The 23575-nt window shown below is 38.5% G+C and overlaps 2 protein-coding genes across 2 annotated transcripts; one reads left to right on the top strand and one right to left on the bottom strand.

Annotated features, from left to right (window-relative positions):
- Positions 1 to 280: 280 nt before the first annotated feature.
- sumo1 (small ubiquitin like modifier 1) lies at positions 281 to 6247 on the bottom strand. The gene is made up of 5 exons (XM_037761504.1): positions 6094 to 6247; positions 4414 to 4488; positions 3466 to 3543; positions 3169 to 3240; positions 281 to 2476 (listed from the first exon to the last, which is right to left on the bottom strand). Exons 1-5 carry the CDS (start codon positions 6103 to 6105, stop codon positions 2408 to 2410), a joined length of 306 nt encoding a protein of 101 aa, XP_037617432.1. The 5' UTR covers positions 6106 to 6247; the 3' UTR covers positions 281 to 2407.
- Positions 6248 to 7984: 1737 nt separating this feature from the next.
- Positions 7985 to 22182, top strand: map3k2 (mitogen-activated protein kinase kinase kinase 2). The gene is made up of 17 exons (XM_037761445.1): positions 7985 to 8482; positions 11939 to 12011; positions 12609 to 12727; positions 13070 to 13110; positions 13203 to 13302; positions 13403 to 13516; positions 13946 to 14042; positions 14534 to 14664; positions 14964 to 15043; positions 15266 to 15330; positions 15607 to 15699; positions 15831 to 16061; positions 16155 to 16303; positions 16401 to 16532; positions 16963 to 17092; positions 17192 to 17369; positions 17736 to 22182. Exons 2-17 carry the CDS (start codon positions 11957 to 11959, stop codon positions 17953 to 17955), a joined length of 1935 nt encoding a protein of 644 aa, XP_037617373.1. The 5' UTR covers positions 7985 to 8482; positions 11939 to 11956; the 3' UTR covers positions 17956 to 22182.
- The last annotated feature ends 1393 nt before the right edge of the window (positions 22183 to 23575 follow it).

The raw sequence follows: 23575 nt of genomic DNA, 5'->3' as shown, positions 1-23575 counted from the left end.
TTAATTGAAATATGTTATATTGAACTACAGTGAGAGGATTTCATTTTAATCATTTTGATAGGTTTTTAAATGTTTACAACATCCAGAAATGTAAGAAAAACGGATTTGAATATTTTTTACAAACAATGAGTTGCTTCCTGATTTCAGGTAAATGAAACCATTATTTACTACGTGGGCTCAAACTGAAGTCTAATTTATTTAACTAGAATCTGTAGCTGGACTTTTACATTGAAGCCTTTACACAAAATGCTAGAATAAGAATAAAAGATATACACAACAGTATTTTCTTAAATATTTTATTCAAAAAAAGCAAAAAGCTCATCTCCAGAATTTCAAACCATCTGTATCAATGTTCCTCTAATGATGAACAGTCCATTCGCCTCACTGAGATCAGCGTTATGGCTCAAATCACAGCCCTTCCTGTCTGGGGGTTTGGGTGGAGTGGAGTTCACCTGAGCCGCTCACTGACGACGAAGGAAAGATGATGATGAACAGTCAGCCAGGTTGAGAAAATCTTTTACTTTTAAGGACACCTCTGGGAAATGACAACCATTCAATAGCTGATCTGTGATCACAGAATCACTGCATTTAGAAAAGGAGAATTACTTCCTTTAAAAGTTTTTTACTTCTACATTTATGGATCCTGAAAAATATAATGTATGGCAGTAGAGACAGCTGACAGGCTTCTGAATTTGTATTGAGTGCACTGAAAGCAAAGGAATCCCAAAGGTGTGGTTCAACCATCACACACTGCAGCTTTAACCTGGCGTTTTGAGTGTTTGTGAAGAGGGAAATAACCAGACATGTTTTTGTTGGTCAGTTTGGGGCTGCTCATGATTCTAACCTTCTTGAGGAACTTCATACAGCACACAGATTGACCATTCCAAAAACAAAAAGCTTTTAAAAACAAGCGCCGACACCGCAGTATAACATGTCACTGTTCGAAGATGACAATTTGAACAAACTGCTGGAAGACAGAATCATCTGCGTGACTGTCAGAGAGCAAAATATTTCCATATCGGGTATATATTTAGATATATCATTACAGAATGAATCCCTCAAGTATAAATAAAAGACGACACCGGAGATACATATGGCATAGCATTCAAACACGCTCTAATACTGAACACAACATATACAAGTAAAGCACAATTATCATTTAGAAATGTGTTTAAAATCTCAAATATTACCACATCAGGTCAATTATCAGAGTTTTACAATTTCATGAAGGGTGCAGTTCCTCTGCAATGGCACACAGAGGCTGTAAATGCAAATTATTCAAATGTAGAGACACAAAATGTTGACAGACTCCTTTCCATTATGTGTGGTGTTGAGGAGTTATAGACGGACTGCCCAGCAATCCAGCTGTCTATGAGCACATATTGTGTCAAAGGAAACCCTCTCTCGGGTAAGAACGTCTGCTAAATGCCCTGGATGTTATACAGAAGGTGTGTGGATTGATCTGCCTCGGGTACAAATAACTGCATCCTTGACATCTTACTTGGTGGGTCAAACTCCTCTGGCAACAAAATTAACAGGAGTGCAAGCAAACGTCCGGTACAAGGGAAATAGAAGATGAATCGCTGCTAGTCAAACACAGATTTAAAGGAATAGTGCATCCAAAAAACTATTTCTGACATCAGCTCAGCAGACACAGCTTTGCTTCAGCCACCTCAAACTTAGAGGCCAGAAGGACTTTTGCGTTTTTTGCCGCAGGGTCCATGTGTCTCTGTTTGCTTCTTGATTAGCTAGTTTCAATGCCAAAACATTTTCAAACACTCTGAGATCAAAAATCCCAAAATGCACCTGAAGTTAGTAAATATGAAACTTGTTGGTCCCTAAGTGCTAACTGTATGGTTTCAGAACACTAACATTATACAGGAGGGGCCGTTTGAAGACATAGTGTTGTTTTTTTCTGGTTTTATTATTTTATAATTCTTTGGAGAAAGCCAAACAAAGCTGTACACACTGTGTGATATCGTATCATGATAACTTTGTTTGTCTTGGCTGTAATAAGTGTGACTAGATGACATTTTCCTTTTTGGGTGAACTATTCCTTTAATGCAGATTGTTCCTTGATAGCATTATTTGCTTCCGCTGACACCCCAAAAAGACAGGACAAAAAAACAGAAAAAAAACAGATGTTTGTCTATGTAATAACACTCACGTTGAATGCTATTGCTCGGGTCAACAACATGAGCATCCCTGCACTTAAGAGGACCAGAGACCCGCTGTCCTTTTCCTCATCCTTACCTCAGTCTGTTCACCTTTCTGCCCTCATACATGGAAGCCCTGATAAGAGTTGGTTTTGATCCAGATGGTTTGAAACTGAACAAAAATACGTACATACATACAAAATAAAATACAAAATAAGAAAAAAAAAAAAAGATTTAGAAATGCAGGAGGTTTAATCATTCCAAAATCCGCCAGTCTGTTCTTGATAAACCTCAATGACGTCCTCGTCCTCCATCCCCAGCTGACATGAAGAAACAGCAGAGGAGAGACATGTTTTAGTAACAGAGTCAAAAACATAACATTTTCTTTCTCACTATATTCTTGTTCTATTTTAATATTCTTCTATATTCAGTTACAAAACTATGACAAACCCTTTACTGGTAATTTCCCCCTGTCTGTGTATAGCACTTGTTTTACATTACATCTGCAGAATATGCAGTATTAGAACATTTATTAACATTTATATTTGTTTACATTGCAGAGCTGTTATGTTCCAATTAATTGTTCCAGATCTGCAGCAGTCGTTTGTTCAATGATTTGCTTAGCTGCATGTGTGTTGCTATTGAATATATGTGTTATTTTTATCTTTTAAAATAGGTGGTGCACTTTGTGAGAAACATACTATGAAAAAGCATTTATTATTATGTAGGTCAAAATATTACAAATCTTAATTTAAGATGCCAAAATTGATGTAGTATAAATATCCCCCAAATTCTCCGCACTCCGCATCATGATCATAAAATATAGCAGAGTAATTTGGATAGCCATGTTAGTCATAATTGCAGTTTTAAGGAACCTTGGAATAATTACAAAAGGAGATAGATGTCTAAATAACAAACTTGTATGTCTTTAAAGAAACACACGACACTCTGGGTCAATAGAAACTTTAGCAAAAGGCTGAAGCGATGCTAAAGTCAGGAGAGACAAGCTTACCTCTTTTGGAGTTTGGTTGTCTGCGATTCTCTGTCCTTCAAACAGAAACCTTAGCGTGCTTGCTGGAACACCCTGTAAGAAACACAACAGCACACGCCAATCTGAAATAATAGCTTCTTTTTTTAAGCTGTTGGAGCTTAAAACAAGTTAGCTTCTAAATTCCCAGACTTGAAATCTAGTTAAAAGTAATTTGAAAAGTGAGGCATTTCTCAGAGCTTTGTAAATGGCCGGGACTATCAAACTTATGTGATTTAGTAACAAGGAGTGGTTGATGGTAATTTCACTCTCTCCTCTGACCTGTCTCTGGCTGTAAGACTCCTTCAGCTTCTTCAGATGTGTCGTCATTTTAACCTTAAAGTGGATTTCGCTGCTGTCCTGTGGGCAGAAAGAGAAAGTGATGATTAGAAGCAGTGGAAGGACCAGCATGGTTCAACAAGGAGAAACCTGTTTTTGTCAATTATGAAATAATATCATTACTGTAAGAAGTTAAAAGAAATCAACAACAAGCAAGCAGTATGTGATTAAAACCAAAACACTTACTGGCAATTATACAGTTTAAAGAATTTAGTCTTTCTTGCATCTTTCTTTACACCAAACAAATATTCTTGGGGTCATTCAACAGAAAACCTTGATAAACAAGTGATTGGACAAGCAAAACATCAACAACTTAAGTCAAGTGCTACATATTTCTATGTTAAAGGTCCCATATTGTATAAAGTAAGATTTTCATGTCTTTTATATTATAAAGCAGGTTTAAGTGCAATATAAATACTGTTAAACTATCAAAACGCTCAATAGACACAGAAATACACACAGCCCGTATTCAGACACTCTGCATTCGAAACAAGCCGTCTGGGTTTCTGTCCATTTCTGATGTCACAAATATACAATATCTAGACCATTACATGGTTTTAAACGTAAACATTCTAAATGTGTCCCAGATAATATCCTGTTGCAGTGTATGTAAATAACATCAGCTGACAGGGAGTAAACATGGACCCAAACTGATGCCAGGCAACGCAATTCTTTTGTAATTCCGTTGAAATGCACTAAAACGGAGCGTTTCAGACAGAGGGTATATTCAAGCAGACAGTATGAGGAAAATAAAGTTGTTTTTTTAACATTACAGCATGTAAACATGTTCTAGTAGGAACACAAAATACAGGTATGAACCTGAAAATGAGCATAATATGAGACCTTTAAAGCTCAGTGAGTCCCATCCATCATCCATGAATTCATACACACCTGACCAATCACTTTTAATTTGATGTACTCTCCATCCTTCTTATCTCCCCCGTCTTGACTGGATGGTTTTGTCTCCTAAAAAAACATCAACAACAAATTAGATAATTCGACACCTTCTCACACAAAAATATATCTTATACTGTATATTTCTGTATATGTTCTTAATGTATATGTTCTTAATATGCCTGTATATATTCTTAATATGCCTGTATATGTTCTTAATATGCCTGTATATATTCTTCATGTATATATTCTCAATATGCCTGTATATGTTCTTAATGTATATGTTCTTAATATGCCTGTATATGTTCTTAATGTATATGTTCTTAATATGCCTGTATATATTCTTAATGTATATGTTCTTAATATGCCTGTATATATTCTTAATGTATATGTTCTTAATATACCCTTGTACAAAGTATTTCCTTTTATAAAATTGTAGTGTAATTGTAATATAACTTATTATTTTAATGGAGCTTCCCAGCAAAAAGCATTTCACACGATTGTACCTGTATAACCGGCGTGACAATAAACATCTTGTTTATTCTTCTATTTATCTATTTATTAGGTATTTATACAAGGATAACTACTGGAGAGTCATTGGGTTTTTATATATAGCACTTTTAAAAGACCTGATTGCTTTTATACTGCTTTACTCTGTTAATATCCTGTCATCCACTTTTTATTGTGCTGCACCATCGCACTTTGTTCACTGTGTTATGTTCTATGTTTGTGACCGTTTTTGTATATCCGTGTTTGCACCTTGGTCCGTGAGCAACGACATTTCGTATTAACTGTGTACTTTGTATATGGAAAAATTACAATAAAGTTGAACTTGAACTTGAATATGCCTGTATATGTTCTTAATGTATATGTTCTTAATATGCCTGCATATATTCTTAATGTATATGTTCTTAATATGCCTGTATATGTTCTTAATGTATATGTTCTTAATATGCCTGCATATATTCTTAATGTATATGTTCTTAATATGCCTGCATATATTCTTAATGTATATGTTCTTAATATGCCTGCATATGTTCTTAATGTATATGTTCTTAATATGCCTGCATATGTTCTTAATGTATATGTTCTTAATATGCCTGTATATGTTCTTAATGTATATGTTCTTAATGTGCCTGTATATGTTCTTAATGTATATGTTCTTAATATGCCTGTATATGTTCTTAATGTATATGTTCTTAATATGCCTGTATATGTTCTTAATGTATATGTTCTTAATATGCCTGCATATATTCTTAATGTATATGTTCTTAATGTGCCCTTGTACAAAGTATTTCCTTTCATAATTGTAATGTAATTGTATTATAACTTATTATATTAATGGAGCTTCCCAGCAAAAAGCATTTCACTAGATTGTACCTGTATAACCGGCGTGACAATAAACATCTTGACTCTTGAATGTTGATACCACACTGCCATGTGAATGTTTGTGTTTGTAAATGCTGTTATTGCTTCTTGTTTTACAGCTGAACTTTGAAGATGAAGTTAAAACCTAAGAGCTGAGCAGCTAGCTGTATAAACAGTGAGCTCTGGGCCTGAAGCTAACAAGCTAACACTTAGCATGCTAAATAACCAACAACAACAACATGAATCTGTCTCTTTTTCAACTCCGTGCAGACTATCCATACTAACGAGTCTTTAAGGTTGGTATCTTACCGTATCTGACATGTTGTTCTTCTGCTTTGTGGTGTTAAAAGGTGTAGCTTAGCGTTAGCTTCCAGTCGCAGCTCCAGCTTTCTGTTATGAGAATGCTCAACATCAACCGGAAGTGACGTCGGGTATCGATTCTTTCAAAATAAGAATCTTCTTCTTCTTTGGTGTTTTTATTGGCGGTTGGCAAACCAGATTTTAAGTGCATTGCCGCCACCTACTGGACTGGAGTGTGGAGCAGTAGATTGTGCAGGGAAAAAAAATAAAATAATAAATAATAAACGAAAAAGAAAACAACAATAAAATACAAATTAATAATTAATAATATTAATAACAATAATGATAATACTACTAATAATTAAATTCTCTCCATTATTCCTGTTTCCCTTAAAGGTCCCATATTATAAAAAAAGTAAGATTTTCAAGTCCTATATAAATACTGTGAAAGTATCGAAACACTAAATCCACAGGGAAATACACACAACCCCTATTCAGAAACTCTGCATTTGAAACCAGCTGTCAGGATTTCTGCCCATTCGTGATGTCACGAATATACAACATTTAGACCCTTGACACAATTTTAAACGTAAACATTCTAAATGTGTCCGAGTTTATTCCTGGTTGCAGTGTATGTGAATGTCATCAGCTGTCAGGAAGTACACATGGACCCAAGCTGTTGCCTAGCAACGCAATTCTGTTGCAATTCCGTCAAAATGCGCTAAAACGGAGCGTTTCAGACAGAGGGTAAATACAGGCATATTCAGGTTGACAGTATATGAGGAGCACCTTCAGCCACAGACTCATCCCTCCTCGGCACAACACAAAGCGCCTGGGTCAGTCCTTCATGCTGGTAGCCATCAGGCTCCACAACCAAGGCTGACCCCCATATGACAACTATTAGGACTTTTAAGAAATTTAAACATGCACTATCTGGCGCACTTTACACTCACTTTACACTATACATCCTATATACCACTTTACTGCTGACTGCACATATGTATATATTACATTTATTTATTTATTGTACATTCTACATTTATTTATTGACGGACTGTACACACTATGTTCACCCATTCACTCTGTATCTTTTATATCTCTATTATTGTCTTTATAATTTTTGTATACCTTTACCTCTCCTGTGATTCACTCTGTTTGCTGATGTTGCTGCTTTGACACCTGAATTTCCCTCCGGGGATTAATAAAGGTTCATCTTATCTTATCTTATCTTATCTTATCTTATATGAGGAAAAAAACTTTTTTTTTAACATTACAGCATGTAAACATGTTCTGGTAGAAACACAAAATACAAGTATGAACCTGAAAATGAGTATAATATGGGACCTTTAAGTAATTAATTAGAAGTGTACTTTCTTAGACGTCTTTCCTAGCAGATTCCCCATTGTAATATTTCCATCATCTACTCCTGATAGCAATTCCCTTCTTTCTTTGTCATATTTGTTGCACTCTATAAGAACATGCTTGACAGTTTCTGGTTTATTACAGTGCGTGCATAGTCCAGTTGGGTGCTTGCCTATTCTCTGGAGTGTTTGGTTTAATCCTGTATGTCCTATTTTCAAAATAAGAATCTTTCAAGAATGATGCATGGAAGTATGTTTTGTTAACAACTTCAGTACCCGTAGTACCAGTATTATTATTGTTATTATTATTAATAATAATTATTATTATTAATAATTATTATTAATTTGTATTTTATTGTTATTGTTATTTATTTATTTATTTTTTCCCGCCAATCTACTGCTCCACACTCCAGCCCGGTAGTAGAGTAAGTAATTATGTTTATTTACATAATTGACATCAATATTGGCATTTCCATAAAATAAAAACATTAGTTGTGTATACATGTTATGCAGCATTTTTTTAAATCAAGTATACCAAAATGAAAAATAACATTTCCGGTTCAGAACTGTCAACATAAAACACCAACTATGTAACTATGGTTTTTCTTTTTTTTTGTGCTTTTATTTTGTCAGCAACATCTCTCCACTTCCGGGTGCCATGTGTTCAGGTAGACGTTAGCTTCACGCAAACTGGCGGCAACAGCGAAGCAACCGTCAACCCGGCTGTAAAGTGCAACAAAATGAAAGCTGTCGGTTAACTTTTGCGTATTTATCACCGCACAGACACGGATACACTTTGTTGGATGTTGCATAAACCGTGATATTGTCATTTTTATCCGCCTGGAAGAGATCCTAGCGGGTTAAACTGAGCGACCGTCGGGCCTCGTCGTCGTCGTGGCCCAGCAGGACTCGAGTGAAGTTGTGTGAGCGGACTGAACTAACTTCTGCTTCCTCCATCAAGCTCTCCGCGGGGCCCGGGGCTCCTGTCACCGGCCCTGTGGATGAGGAAGTGAATACACAATCCACCCGACTACCAGGTGAGATGATAAAAGATGATTCACACCTTTTATTGGGTCGATTAATGGCTGCTTTTAGCATTAGCTTAGCTTGACAACTTCCCCAAGGCCTATAGAAGAAGGCAGAGACACACGTCATGGCCTGGGGGTACCAGGCATGCGCAGTAGAATCTGGTCTACACTCATCAGCCAATCAGAACGCAGGACCGCAGCTTGAGTTACACTGCGCATGCGTTAAAACTCCATAACCAAGACACGTGACTCATCCTCCTTCCGTAGGCCTTGCTGACAGCTAGCTGTACAAGGAAATTTGTAGCATGCTCGGCTAACGCTAGCAAGTTGATTTAAAGCTAATTATCTGCACAGAGGAGGTCATAATAATATAATCAGCTAATAATGCATACAGTGCACTTTAGACTAAGCTACTGGAGTTACCCTGCACTATATTCAGTTTTAACAGTTTTCTTCATCTTGTATTTTTATATCTGGTATATTTATTTTGTACTTTGCACTACTAACTTTTTTACTGCCTTTTTACTAACATGTTTTTGCACTATGGAACTGTGATGCTGGAAATTTGAATTTCCCTCTGGATCAATAAAGTTACAGTCTATCTATCTATCTATCTAATAGTGGCAGTGTTGTTGGTATCATCTTTGCTGGGACCAGTGACATTAGCTCACTAGCCAGGCAGCTCACCACAGGGACGATATTTGTTAGAAATATGTTAGTCTAAGTCAGGGCTCAGCAACCTTCACTATCAAAAGAGACATTTTAGGCAAAATAATTAAAAAAAAATCTGTCTGGAGCTGAAAACATTTGATCATTGTGATGAAGGTAACACAGTTTATAGTCTAAATATATAGTACATAAGTCTAATGCAGTGAAGGCCAAAGTGAAAATGTATGACCGAGTATTAGGGCCACATAGAGGGGAAAAACATCTGAGATTTACAGAATAAAGTCATAATATTACGAGAAAAAAAGTCGTAATATTACGAGAATAAAGTCATAACTTTACGGGTAAAAAAGTCGCAATATTATGAGAATAAAGTCATAATATTACTAGAAAAAAGTCATAATATTACGAGAATAAAGTCATAACTTTACGGGTAAAAAAGTCGCAATATTATGAGAATAAAGTCATAATATTACTAGAAAAAAGTCATAATATTACGAGAATAAAGTCATAATATTACGCGAAAAAAGTCGTAATATTAAGAGAATAAAGTCATAACGTTACGAGAAAAAAGTTGCAATATTAGGAAAATAAAGTCATAATATTACAAGAATAAAGTCAGAATATTACGAGAAAAAAGTCGTAATGTTACGAGAATAAAGTCATAATATTATGAGAATAAAGTCGTAATATTACAAGAATAAAGTCAGAATATTATGAGAAAAAAGTCGTAATATTCTTATTGCAAAAATGATGTCATCTGACGAGAAGGTTTTAGGGGCAAAGGTTCTGGTGGTGAATGTTGGTATTGACCATGTTCTCTGTGAATATGCAAAACCTGACAAATGTATTTATTTATTTCATAATAGTGGCAGTGTTGTTGGTATCAACTTTGCTGGGACCAGTGACATTAGCTCACTAGCCAGGCAGCTCACCACAGAGGTTTGCAAAGGACGATATTTGTTAGAAATATGTTAGTCTAAGTGCTTAGTACATGTTAGTGTCACAGCCCACCCTTATCAACGTGATGGAATTTGGATTTTTAGTGATCAAATGGTGATCGTAGATTCTCATCAGCAATATCCATTCATCTCCTCATCAGCAGAGGCCATCTTGACTGTCCAGACTTTAATTCCCAGACTCACTGTACTCAACCTCTTCAGATTGGTACAGATCCTCTGTCTATAGTGTTGCATGGTAACATCATGACTTCACACTAATAACAAATAACAAATATTAGAGAACTAGTGATTATTGAGCAGTAGAAATGCTGGGGAATGTATGAAAATGCTGTTATAGGAATGGCTCCAACGAATTATTACTTTTATTATCAATTAATGTATTGTTTATTATTTTATCATTTATAAGTTTGTACTACTCTATACTACTGCCCCACAATGATTGTACTTTTTACTCCATTTACACATTTATCTGACAGCTATCGTTACTGGTTACTTTGCAGATTAAGATTTTACATTCAGACATGATTTTTTTAATATTTAAATTGAACTGCCCAACAGCTTATAAAGTGGTTTAAATTTAATCCACCATGACCAGCTCCAATATTACGCGACTTGCACGTTACTGCAACAATAATAATGATAAACCAATAATCTAGTAGCTATAGTATATAATAATACTCTGATACTTTTGATACTGTTAGTGCATTTTTCTGATAATACTTCTGTCTTTCTTAAAACAGGACTTTTATCTTTAAAGTAGTAAGAAAACATGCAGAGGTAGTAGGTGTTTTCTTACTATCTTTGCTTTTAAAAAGTATACCTTTACATTATAATAAAGAAAATTACCTTTTCCATGATGCGAATAAAATCCTATCACAGGATATGTTTCAATATTGGTATATATACTCAGCTTGTCAGTTTATTAGGCACACCTAGCTAAAACTAATACTCTAACCTTATTTATATAAACAGGTTGGACAAAATATTAGAAAACACAGGAGAAGACTCTCAGCATAACGTAATATAATTCACTCAAATAGCACCATGAACTTCAGCCTCCAAAGTGACCATAAATTTGAATCAGCACTTCTCTAAAACAGTTTCAAGAAAAACTGAACATTGTAGCCCTCATGAAGATAGGATTTATGGCAGCCTGGTTTATCAGACTTATTTTTTGCCACATGGATCTCATACTCTGGCAGCTGAGTGTTTCATAATTAAAGGCATTTTCTGGAAAATCAACTGAGAAACTGTTAATGGAAAAAATAACCAGAAAAGGAATCCCTGGTTTTGCTTTTGTAGCAAATTAAATACCTGACAAATCATTACACTGACGCAAAAATCATGTAGAACCCAATATTGCCATCAGTCCTGCTCACTGATTTGCAACATTAAAGGGAGAGCTACCGTGGTCGATAGTATGGTAAAATATCTAATATAAACAATTGTCAATTCATGTTGTCTCACGGTGTAAATGATATCACCCAACTGTACGATAATCAAATGCTCACAGATTTATTACCTTGTGAATGGTGATAAACAGTTTTGCTTTGTAGGTTAATATAATTAACATAATTATAAGTAATAATAAACTGCTAAATCCGATTTCTTTCTAAATGAATTCTGAGACACGTGAGGATGCCAGCTGCACAGTTACAGTTTGGAGTCCCACTGTTATGCAAGTCAACAATGTACAATGTTTTACAGTGATTGTGATGATTATTTTTCCATATTACCCAGCCAGGTGTAGGAGACTCACTGTTTAGCAGCTTCAGGCTCTAACTTGTGTCCCGATCAGCTGCACGTCAGGATTTATGTTGTCTTTTTGCTGTTGCAGGAGGAAGGAATCCCTTTGATGGGAGAATCCTCTTTCCTGGCCTCCTGGGTCAATCGCCGTGCCATGATGATGGGTATGTGTGTGTGTTTTAAGATAGTGTTACTGTTTGGCAGTCGGCCAGCTTTGTCTTTTGTCAAACCTACAACCCAAGGAAAGTTTTTGTTCTCCACAAATAATGTTTCTTTGACATCTTTGACTCACAATAAACCCTTGTGTTATGTACTTAAATGTATGTGGCATATAACATGTTACTACTGCAGGTCTGGAAAGATAATATTGAAAATTCTAAAATTTACAGTACTGCAGAAATTATCGTGCAAACCTACTAAGGTGAAGGCAATGAGGTTTGTTATTGTGAAGAACAATTTGGATTCTCATGTTGCTCACAATTTACATCAAATCAGATCCACCAAGGAAATTAAGACTCACAAACAATATTTATGTAGAAATGTTAACTAAACTGTAATTGTCATTCAGTTTTATATATTTGGCCTTTTTAGTTTGAACGATGTGTTTTGCAGTGAGATGTTTGTGTGACCAACTAGATTTAGTTAATTAACAGTAATGTTTGTCCAGTATTGCTGAAGTAATTTTCCTTTTTTACCTTTTAGTTTCATCAACTTTTCTTGATTTAATCTTTTTAATAAGCTGAAATCTTGTTGTCACTCAGATGAGCAGGAGGCGCTGAACTCGATCATGCAGGACTTGGCCGAACTGCACCGCTCTAGCCGTCCTGCCATGTTCCTGTCGGACCTGGGCAAACCCAAAGCCTCCTCGCCCAAGAACCAGGTAACCACTCTGTTAGAAATAAACACGATGCTGGGCAAAAACACAAAGTGCCAGTAGGCAAACAGCCTCTTATCTTGAACACAATTCTCACTCATTAATTAAATCATTTAGATTGATAATAATTACAGTATACTGATTATTCTTTCATGATGTTAAGCTGCTGTTAATCAAACACAACACTTTCTGCATACAGTATGAGACAGTAAAGGTCTCCCAGTGAATAAGGGGCTTTTAATGCGAAACTGACAAGGATGCTTCTTAGAAAACAATAAAATGTCTGTATTCTCATGTGTCCATGTTCATTCATCCGACATGAATTTAACGTGACTGTCTTTCCAACAGAATGATGTCAGAGTGAAGTTTGAGTTCAAAGGGGAGAAGAGGTGAGCCTTGGACCAGGTTCACCACTTTAATGTTGTCATTGCAGACCTGTAGCTGTGCCCTCCTGACCTCTGTCCTCTCTTCTTCTCTGTAGGATCTTGCAGTTCCCTCGACCTGTCAAGCTGGACGACCTGAAGGCGAAAGCTAAAGTGGCTTTTGGTCAGACGATGGACCTTCACTACACCAACAATGAGGTATGAAGCCTTCAAAGGCCTGCACATTTCTTGATACTGATATTGGATGAAATATTTTAAAAACTGGTATCTACACCAAAGTTGTTTTTTCTTCTTTCAGTTGGTGATTCCACTGACCACTCAGGACGACCTAGACAAGGCCGTGGAGCTGCTGGATCGCAGCGTTCACATGAAGAGCCTGAAGATCCTCCTGGTGCTCCAGATCTCCTCTCAGGTGAGCAGAGATTTTTTTATTCTTTGACAATGACCAGACAAAATGTGTTTTTAGTCTGATTGACTACCCGACAATGAAGCTGTATTATATAGTTGATGTTAGCTGATGATATCTGCCTTGTAACACAATAAGGAGAGATTTTAGTATTACCAGGCAGGCACCTTTATCTGACTTATTTAACAGCATCACAGCAGCTTTGTTTTTCTGTGTTTCAAAGAAAGAAATACAGCAAGCTTTGACAAAACATGTATGCCACTGAAAATTCAAAGTTATTTTAACCTCTGAAGCTGTGTTTTTACAATTTTCTCCCTTTTTATGAGAGACTATCTTAGCATGCAAAGGTGCAAAACAAGAAGTTGAGTCTCCTGACAGTCCTCACTGTGTTGTAATGATTTGAAAACAGCCTGTTTTCTTTCTCTGGTTCTCCAGAACACTTCCTCCAATATGGACCTCTTGCCGTCCCACGAGGAGCTGGACAACACAGGATTCAGGGTCGCTGACAAGAAGAGTATGCTGTCTTTGATAGGTGAATAATGTCTCATGGTCTGATTAAAGATTGTTTTAAATAGAGAAGCACAGACAGGAAGACAGCTCAAATAGTGATATATCAAATTCAAAATTCAGGTTATGATTTTGCCCCAAAATAAACGTAAAACATTGCGCTCTAATGCACCTACTGACTATTTCACACAAGTTCATCCAGTAGATATCAATGATAATAAGTAAAAAATAAGGCTGTCAATCGATTTAAATATTTAATCGATATTAATTGCATGATTGTCCATAGTTAATCGAGATTAATCACACATTTTCAAGCCTTCCTTAGGTTTTCTAGTTTCATATGATGCCAGTATTTCCACTCTAGCTTTAAAACTGAGCCCGCTTCAACCTCCAAAAGATTGATTGCCTTAATGCATTAAAGAAATTAGTGGCGTCAAAACGAATTATTGTTAACGTGTTATTATCGCGTTAACTTTGACAGCCCTAATAAAAATATTTCTCTTCAACCAACCCCAGGCTCCCATTCGACAGATCGCAGCTCCCCTCCTCCAGGATACATTCCCGACGCGCTCCAGCAGGTGGCGAGGAACGGCTCCTTCACCAGCATCAACAGCGAAGGAGAGTTCATTCCTGAGAGCATGGACCAGGTACCACCAGTCAGGAGTTTAGTGTTTTTAAGTATGGGGAAGATCCTTGATGTATTGGATGCTTCAATGTAAATCACTTGTGTTGTAAGGTTCTGTACATATTATACGGGTACATTGACGTGTTTCAAGCAGTCGTTCGTAAAGATGTCCGTGCAGAAGTCAGCGTGGTCCCTCTCGGGCATGAGCAGCTGATGAATTTCACGTCATGCAGATACGGAAAATAAAATTTGGGCTTTGAGAGTCCTGCACTGAAGAGGATGGGATGATTTACAGTATGTGAGTTTCTTTCTTTTCTTCAGATGCTGGACCCGCTGTCCATGAGCAGTCCAGAAAACTCTGCGTCTGGAAGTTGTCCCTCTTTAGACAGCCCACTGGACAGGTCTGGATTTTATTCATACAACAATATACTTAAGAGAAGTCCGATAATAGGCCTGCTGTTTGTGTTTATGATTGATCGTTGTAAATACATGGAGATAAGAGTCGTTTAATATTACATATCTGCAGATCAGATAAGTTCTATTTTCCTACATAATAAAGCCCTTGAATGCAAGTCTAAAGTATACTCCATACTAATATATGCTTTTATTTTCATGTTGTTCAGTGACTACCCGAAGTCCAGGATGCCCCGAGCACAGAGTTACCCAGACAACCACCAGGACTTTCCAGGTAAATGTTTGTGTTTAAAAGTTCAAGTCTAGACTATGTAGGCAATAAAAATAAAATACGCTAAAAAGTTAGGGTTCCCTCATACAGAATCTTACCCATAGAGAAAAGCTGACTCAACACTAAACCTAAAATACTGCCTCACTCATGCTGCCATAATGTAGCTGAAATCACAAGTCAAAATGCATTAAATTCCATCATGCAGCTGCTGGATGTCATTTCCCATAAATTGTACTGTTCTGGATTCGTCATCGTCCTCCTCTTCCTCTTCCTCTCTAGAGTACGACATCCCAGTGTTTGAGAAGTCGGGGAAAGGTGGAACGTACCCTCGACGATACGGCATTCCCTTCGGCCTTCAAGACTACAGTGATGGTGGGTAATTATTCTTAATGACACCTGATGCCTGTATATGAACGTCATTGTTTCTTTGTACTACAGATGCATGAGTCTACATTCATGTCCCTAACTGTCCACACTTGTCCTCCTCTTCTTCTGCTCGTCAGGGAGGAAGACCTTCCCTCGGGCTCGGCGAACGCAGGTTCACGGCTTCCGCTCGCCGGTTAGCTTCAGCCCGACCGAGCAGTCGCCCAGCACCAGCAGCGGCAGCAGTGTCTTCACTCCCGACCTAGAGGAGGCCCCGGGGCCCGCCAGGAGGCCGCGAAGGGGCAGCGACATTGAACCCAACCAAACCGCTCCAACCCTGTCTGTGATGGACATCAGCCCACCCAGCCGCTGTGAGTTGCATGTTGATGTATCTCTCATTTGCACAAAGCATCTCAAATGTTTGTTTTCCTCCGGTGGTATGACTGTTTTTATGCTGTGCTTAGCTCCACGCGCCCCAACAAACTGGCGGCTCGGAAAGCTCCTGGGTCAGGGCGCCTTCGGACGGGTTTATCTCTGTTATGATGCCGATACTGGACGGGAACTGGCAGTCAAACAGGTCCAGTTTGACCCGGAGAGTCCGGAGACCAGCAAGGTGAGAGTCTGATATGTAGGAATGTTTATCCGATAGTTATAAAAAACAACCGTTCAAAAGGAAAAGATGAAAGTTTGCTGTGTTTTCGGTCATTTAGGAGGTGAGCGCGTTAGAGTGTGAAATCCAGCTCCTGAAGAATTTGTGCCATGAGCGGATTGTCCAGTACTACGGCTGTCTGCGAGACACGATGGAGCGAACGCTCTCCATCTTCATGGAGTACATGCCTGGCGTGAGTTCTCATTTACTTTTTGCTGTGAAGTTAAATTAGGGCTGTCCCGAATACTGTTTTTTGGGCTTAGTGCCGCAGCAGCACCGTCCCAAAGCTTCGGGACGGTGCTGCTGCCACACTACTGTACACACACGCACCTTTACACATAACAAACAGCGATATCCGTCTGAGAATAACTAATGAGAATTCATGTTGAATATGATTAATGAATGATACATTGTTGGTCGCTTTTTGTAGAAAGAAAAGCAGAAATTAAAAAAATGTGGTTTTGTGCAGCTCACTGGGTAGAGGGGTCACATTTCAACATTGTTGTGCATGTATTGAAGCCAGAGAATGACACTATTCTCTTGAAAATGATTCATATTTGAGATTTGAAAAGGTGAGGATATACACGATTTGACATCCATTTCTGTCATTGCGTGGCCCTAAGGGCTCCATTAAGGACCAGCTGAAGTCGTACGGAGCGCTGACTGAAAACGTGACGCGCCGCTACACCCGGCAGATCCTGGAGGGGGTTTCCTACCTGCACAGCAACATGATTGTCCACAGAGACATTAAAGGTGAAGTGGACTTTTTATTTATTCTTATACTTGAAGCAGTTTGCCTGCTGACACATACAGGAAGATGCAGCTGGGTGACTCTTTCTCTTCTTTGTTCAGGGGCCAACATCCTGCGTGACTCGGTGGGTAACGTGAAGCTGGGAGACTTCGGGGCCAGCAGGCGGCTGCAGACCATCTGTCTGTCAGGAACAGGCATCATGTCTGTCACCGGCACCCCCTACTGGATGAGCCCAGAAGTGATCAGTGGAGAGGGCTACGGCAGGAAGGCTGATATCTGGTGAGATCAGCATATTTCATCTATTTTTCCCCAAACTATCCTGATCAGTTTAGTGAGAAGATGCCAGAGTTCACATATTGGCTTTTTGCTGTTCCTAATAGTTCCTATGCTCCTTTTTTCTCTGGGAAGTTAATGTTATGTTTCATAAAAGTGGTTTTATGTTTAATGATATTAGTGGAATAAAACAACAAATGTCTTTCGAGGGCTTGGATCAAAATCCAGAGCTGCCATTGCAAAGAAGAAGTTGTATTCATTTTTTGTAATAACTTTAATTTCATTCCTTAAAAAGGAACTGCTCATCTGTGTTTGACAAAAACATATTTCGTCCACTTGTTCTGATTTTAACTCGCGTCACTTTGCTCTCAGGAGTGTCGGCTGCACCGTAGTGGAGATGCTGACACAGCGACCCCCGTGGGCAGAGTTTGAGGCCATGGCAGCCATCTTTAAGATTGCCACCCAGCCCACAAACCCCGTGCTGCCTGGCCACGTGTCGGACCACTGCCGAGAGTTCCTCAAACGGATCTTTGTAGAGACTAAGCAGCGGCCGTCTGCCGATGAGCTACTGAGGCACATCTTTGTACATTAACCCTGCCGAACTGCCAGATATGGCCTTACCTGATGGGGCGACCCTGCATCTGACCCCGCCCCCTCCGCCTCCACGCTAAAACCATATTGGACCAGGAGGAACTGGCTGGAAGAAGGTGGGGTGTGTCGGCGGGTGGGAGGACGCGTACCTGCTCCTCCTGTCTCTGTTTGTATGAGACTGCCATAGAGGACATGAATCTTTATTTTATTTTTCTCCGCAAGTTGCACCTTAATTTGTCAAACAAGGAGGGGTGGAGCACCTCCTCCTGAGGCGATGAAAAACAACTCCTTTTTTATGTTTGTACGGTTTCTCTCTTCAAACGTTGTGGAGTGGGATAGTGTCAGTGTTGTGGACCTACAGGAGGTGATGCCTGACTCTCGAGTGGCCCTGCCCCCCCCCAGACCCCAGAATGTAGTCTCCTGCCAAAAGCCAGAGATGGTGATGACCTGGGCCCGCTGCTATAGACGAAACTAAACCCAGATGCAGAGAACACTCCCCGAAAACGGTTTCCACTCACCTGCCCTCATCCTTTTCCTCTCTGTCTTTACACAATGTCTGTAAACTACCTTCCCTCCTCTTCCTCCGTCATCTTCGTTCTTCGCCGTGTGCCTTTTCTGTTTTTTAAACGCAGTGTAGGAGTGAGTCTCGGGTTCATGGATGATCTCCGTTGTTCTTTGCCACAAGGTTTCTCAGTGTTGTTTTGCCTCCCGGATAAACTGCCTTCGCACCGTTAGCCCAAATATAGCTGATCCCAGTTCAGCTGTAATGTCCGTTTCTGCCTTTTCTGTAACGGGGACTCCTGGTGTTGAGCGGGAGCCTCCCGATCCCACCTGCTCTACCGGCCTGCTCTGGCTGGTAACCAAGTAACCTTCAGACTTTCTGATTGGGAGAACTGGCCGTGCTGGTTTATTTGTACCAGCTAACTGGTACTCGGACAGGGTTTGGTACTCCTGCTTCAGTCTTTAGAGATGGCATCAGCGACTTTTCTCTTCAAATGCACCCTTCTCTCCTCTGCTTCTCGCAGTATTCTCTGATCAGATTGGTCGAGCTCTTGTCATGGCATGGCTGTTGATAAATGTTGGGACGTTACTGCTACTCATGCAGTCGTTTCAGCAGCTCACATTCTGGAAATGTACAAATGAGTGGCGATGACTGGTGAGCAGAAAGTCTCATTCAGTCACTGGATGTAAACTCAAGTGTGTCATGAACTAGTCGACGGTCAGATCCAGTCATGACTGACTTTTGTCGCTGTTAAAAGATGTTGATATAGACTAAATGAACTAGAGCTGTGTGAATATTTACAGTCATCTATGAAGGTAAATTGAATATCTTTGGATTTTGGACGATTGGTCAAGAGAACCTAAATATGTAATGTGCATTTTTAACTGTTTTCGGACATTTTATTTACTAAACAATCAAGAAAATAATTGAATGAAAGTGATCGCTAGTTGCAGCTCTGAAATCAACAAAATGATTATTTAAATCAGGAAATATTTTCCCAAAAGAATCTGACCGTTGGTGCTTTCTGTAATTCAGCCATGACTTGATTACTTGAGGCAGGAGAGAGGCGTGTTTGAAGAGTGGCGGCCTGCTGCGAGGCAAGAAGCTCCCAGCTGATTGGCCGGAGGTCTGGCTGTATGACGCTGTTGTAGTTTGATTTCAAACTAGACGAAGGTAGAGCGATTAGCCTGGACGTTTCTCTCGGGCTCATAAGCTGCTCATCATTTAACCTACAGGTACATTTACAGGTAACACGTCTCTTCATTTGCTGCAATCGGTACCTTTCTGTTTTTCCATCACTGTGCCATATCGGAGAGACGTCAGATATTTTATGTTTCAGCCTCACATGCACTCCTACGGATTAGACTCCCACTTGAAGACGTTTACAGTATCTCACAGCTTCGTTGCTTTACAACAATCAGCGCTGCAGTCGCTGTTGTTGCCAAATCAGATGTTGACTCGTCACGTTAGCCACAAACACTCCGTTCAACACGTGTTGGTTTCCTCCTGGGCCGAGCTTCCATACCGTCTGTCTGTTGAATATGACTTACTGTTCATAGCACTGGCTCTATAACTATGCACCAGTAAGATGTAAAGCGACTGCACACAGCGGACAGCAGGACTAAGTTTCTACAACCAGTGACTCCTCGGCTGATGTTGACCGTTTTGTCCGGGTCTTTTTGGGCAGCTCTGTTAGCAACTGTACGTTCCACCTACATGCACACTAATTTCATCTGATTCATGATGTACTCTTCAACATGATCGATCATACCTTCAGTATCGCCTCATTCTGCTCAGCTCTTTAGGTTATAAAATGCCTTTAATATTCGTTTAGGTAGCAGAAACCCAAATGATGAAGTAATGAGGTGTAGAAAAATGTCTTTACTTCAAACCATTTAGATGTTTTGTTGTTAATCTGACAGAATAATCCGAGTCTTTGTGTGTGTAAGTATCTGCTGCAGCTGCACGTTTAACAGAAGAAATAGTAGGATTTAAACAGACAGTATCTAAAGCATTTCTCTTGTGTGTGTTCAGGTCAAATCTGACGGGAAGCTGGAGTGTTTCTGCTCTTTAAAGGAGCAATCAGTCATTTCTTACCGGCACAATTAACTGTAACCTCAGTTACTTTATTTGTTGTGGCTTTCTAAACAAATTGGGAATTCTCCAAACTCCCACACCCACTGAACTACTCACCGAACTGCTAACTCAAGTGGCACCACCTCACGGGATTGGTTTACTACTTGATGGGAACATAAATAGTGGGGGATAGTTATCAGGTGTCTAATGGTACGATACATAATGCATTTTTGGAGGTCTGAGTTTGGTATGTTTTTGGTACACTGTAACAATTTATTTCTATAATAATTTAAAAACATTTCCAACAAGTTTCCTAATTTCCTAATCAAGTGAATTATGCGTTTGTTGTTGTAGTTCCCAGCAGCGGCCACTAGATGCTAGTAAAGAGCCGTATTTCACCTTTTTAAAAGCAGGAGGAAAATAGTTTTGCTCATCAAGCCTTTACTGCTTTGTGAAGGTCAGTTTGATGATTTACTGTCATACACTTTAATCACAGCTCCGGATTTTCTCTTAAGGCACTTGTTTATTTCGTCTGAAAGATTCAGACTTTTGCAGCTCTGTGGTAAATGTTCAGCTGCGGCCGATGGATCCACACAGGTTGTTGAAACTGAAACAAACTCCTTCTAAACTCAATTTATGCATTTTCAAATTGGTACGTGTCCAGACGAAGCTACAGCAGAGAAACATTAGTGGTTGTATTGAGTTTGAGGCGGCTTACAGTTAACTGTCTGTTGTAAATGCCGCCAGCACTGGTAAACCTTGATACGCACTACCATTATGCACTATCTTTGATTCACTGATGCTTTTTCACGATTCCTCGTCGGCTGTCGCTCGTGCAGCTCCGTTCAGCGAACTTTTCTTTGCACATTTTAAAGACTATTTTTTATTTTTACACAAGTGTGATTGTGAACGGATGTGTGTGTGTTAGCGAAGACTCAATACATGAATGTAATGTCAACTTTTTTTACCGTCAGATGGCCTCATTCACCACCGTGGTTTAACTCCTTGGTACCAGTATTTGTTCCCTGCAATCGCCAAGATACACCTGTAGTTCTCTTTAGTGTCTAAAGCCACTGCTGCCACTCCTGAGTGTGTATGTGTGTGTATGTGTGTGTATGTGTATGTATGTGTGTGAGTGTGTGTATTTGTGTGTGGGTTTGTAAACGTGCATTTACTGCAATTTGTGCTCTTTGGACACTGCGCCCAAAATGCCTTGAGCATTCTGACTGTAGGAGGGGAGAACATTAAAATAATGATAGTTAAAAAATCCAATAAATTAAAAAAAATCATGTACAAATGTATAAAATGAAAATGTACCCTTTTTTTAAAAAAGAAAAGTCCACTTATATCCCATATGTTTGGTCTCTGTGTATTGTAAAAGAAGCCATGTTTATAATTCTAATTGGTTTGTGACCAATACGCCTGTTTATATCAGATCTGTATATCAGTGGTACGCATAATTTTTTAATATATATTTTTTATTTTACTTTTTTTTAAATGGGAGATTTTATGCATGGTTGGGTCCTGAGAGACGCAGCGGTGCCGTTGAATGGTTGCTGTTTTTGGCAAAATTCTGGAGTATTGCGACAGCTCTGTGTTCATAATTACAACAATTATGAGGATGAAAAACAATAAAAGATATTTATTTCACTTTTTTTGTGAGTGTGTTTTTGTTTCATGCAAAGGTTTCTGCTCAGACATTAAAATTGTAAAATTTTTAGTGTAACAAACATCATTTTAAAGCCTTTTTGTTAATAGAAACTTAAAATGTGTAAGGATTGTACACAACTCTCTGGCTTTTAATAAAATGAAATGTATAAAGTAAAAATATTTTTTTTTAAATTTATCAGGAAAAACTGGACCATTTGTATACAGAAAAGAGATGGATTATTCTCTTGATTGGATTATTCTCTTGATTTGATTATTATTATATTTATTTTAAATCTAAATCCAACAAAAACAAATCAGAAAGGCATCAACTGCCTTGAAAACCTCTCATTTCACTATATATGCACCTGTACCCATGTTCTGTTCTTTGCTTATCCTTTTTGCTTTCATATAACCTTGTATAATAATATATATAATAATATAACAATACCTCTGATGTTCTTTATTTAAATGTAAAGTAGTCAGTAAACCAGCTACAGCCTCAACATGATGATGTCCAATAAATAACATTATATTCAGAAAATGTGTTTTAACGCCCTCTTGTGGCCACGGTCGGTAACTGCAACTGCATTAATGTCAAGTTAGAGGAATTACATATAAGCAACACTTCCTGTTAATCCTTCAAAATAAAACCTTTATAGTTTGAATGTTTATTGACACTATTAGTATACGATTTTGTGACTTTACGGTAGTGGATTCAACTTGATGTAGAAAATGGAATCGTATTACACCTTCTTCTACTAAACAAAAGTGTGAGAACATTCATTTTGGAGGTAAAGTAACGCTAGTCGTTGTTAGTTTCGGCTTACATTGTAAACTAATCGATAGACTCGAGGGACTGCGACAACATGATCACAGGTTTAGCCGAGCCTCGACAACAAAAGTGTATAGTCATACTGTCGGTAAACATTCAAACTAAAAATCCACTACCGTCTTTTATAAAAGTTTTATTTTGAAGGATGTAACAGGAAGTGTTACATATAATAATGTCAAGTTAGAGGAATTACATATATGCGACACTTCCTGTTAGATCCTACAAAATAAAACCTTTATAAAAGACGGTGGTGGAGTTTTAGTTTGAATGTTTACCGACAGTATTATTATACGCTTTTGCTGTGGAAAGTTGGCCGGCTCGGCTAAACCTGCGATCATGTTGTCACAGTCCCTCGAGTCTATCGATTAGTTTACAATGTTAACTGATTAAATGATTGTTCTCACACTTTGGTTTAGTAGAAAAAGGTTTAATACGTTTCCATTTCCTTTATCAAGTTGTCCCTACTACCATGAAGTAACAAAATCGTATAATAATACTGTCGGTAAACATTCAAACTATACATGTTTTATTTTGAAGGATTAACAGGAAGTGTTGCTTATA

The sequence above is a fragment of the Sebastes umbrosus genome, chromosome 24 (assembly GCF_015220745.1).
Source record: "Sebastes umbrosus isolate fSebUmb1 chromosome 24, fSebUmb1.pri, whole genome shotgun sequence".
In the NCBI taxonomy this organism is placed as follows: domain Eukaryota; kingdom Metazoa; phylum Chordata; class Actinopteri; order Perciformes; family Sebastidae; genus Sebastes; species Sebastes umbrosus.
The sequence above is the reverse complement of the archived record's forward strand: the minus strand, read 5'-3'. Positions and strand labels throughout refer to the sequence as shown.

Bases quoted from the DNA above. Each gene is read 5' to 3' on its own strand.
- map3k2 (XM_037761445.1), top strand. From the start codon at position 11,957: ATGGGAGAATCCTCTTTCCTGGCCTCCTGGGTCAATCGCCGTGCCATG. The intron at 13,517-13,945 runs GTGAGCAGAGAT...CTGGTTCTCCAG, and splicing joins TGCTCCAGATCTCCTCTCAG to AACACTTCCTCCAATATGGA. The intron at 17,370-17,735 runs GTGAGATCAGCA...CTTTGCTCTCAG, and splicing joins GGCAGGAAGGCTGATATCTG to GAGTGTCGGCTGCACCGTAG.
- sumo1 (XM_037761504.1), bottom strand. The intron at 3,241-3,465 runs GTCAGAGGAGAG...TGTTTCTTACAG, and splicing joins AGTCTTACAGCCAGAGACAG to GGTGTTCCAGCAAGCACGCT. The intron at 2,477-3,168 runs GTAAGCTTGTCT...TCTTCATGTCAG, and splicing joins ACAACCAAACTCCAAAAGAG to CTGGGGATGGAGGACGAGGA.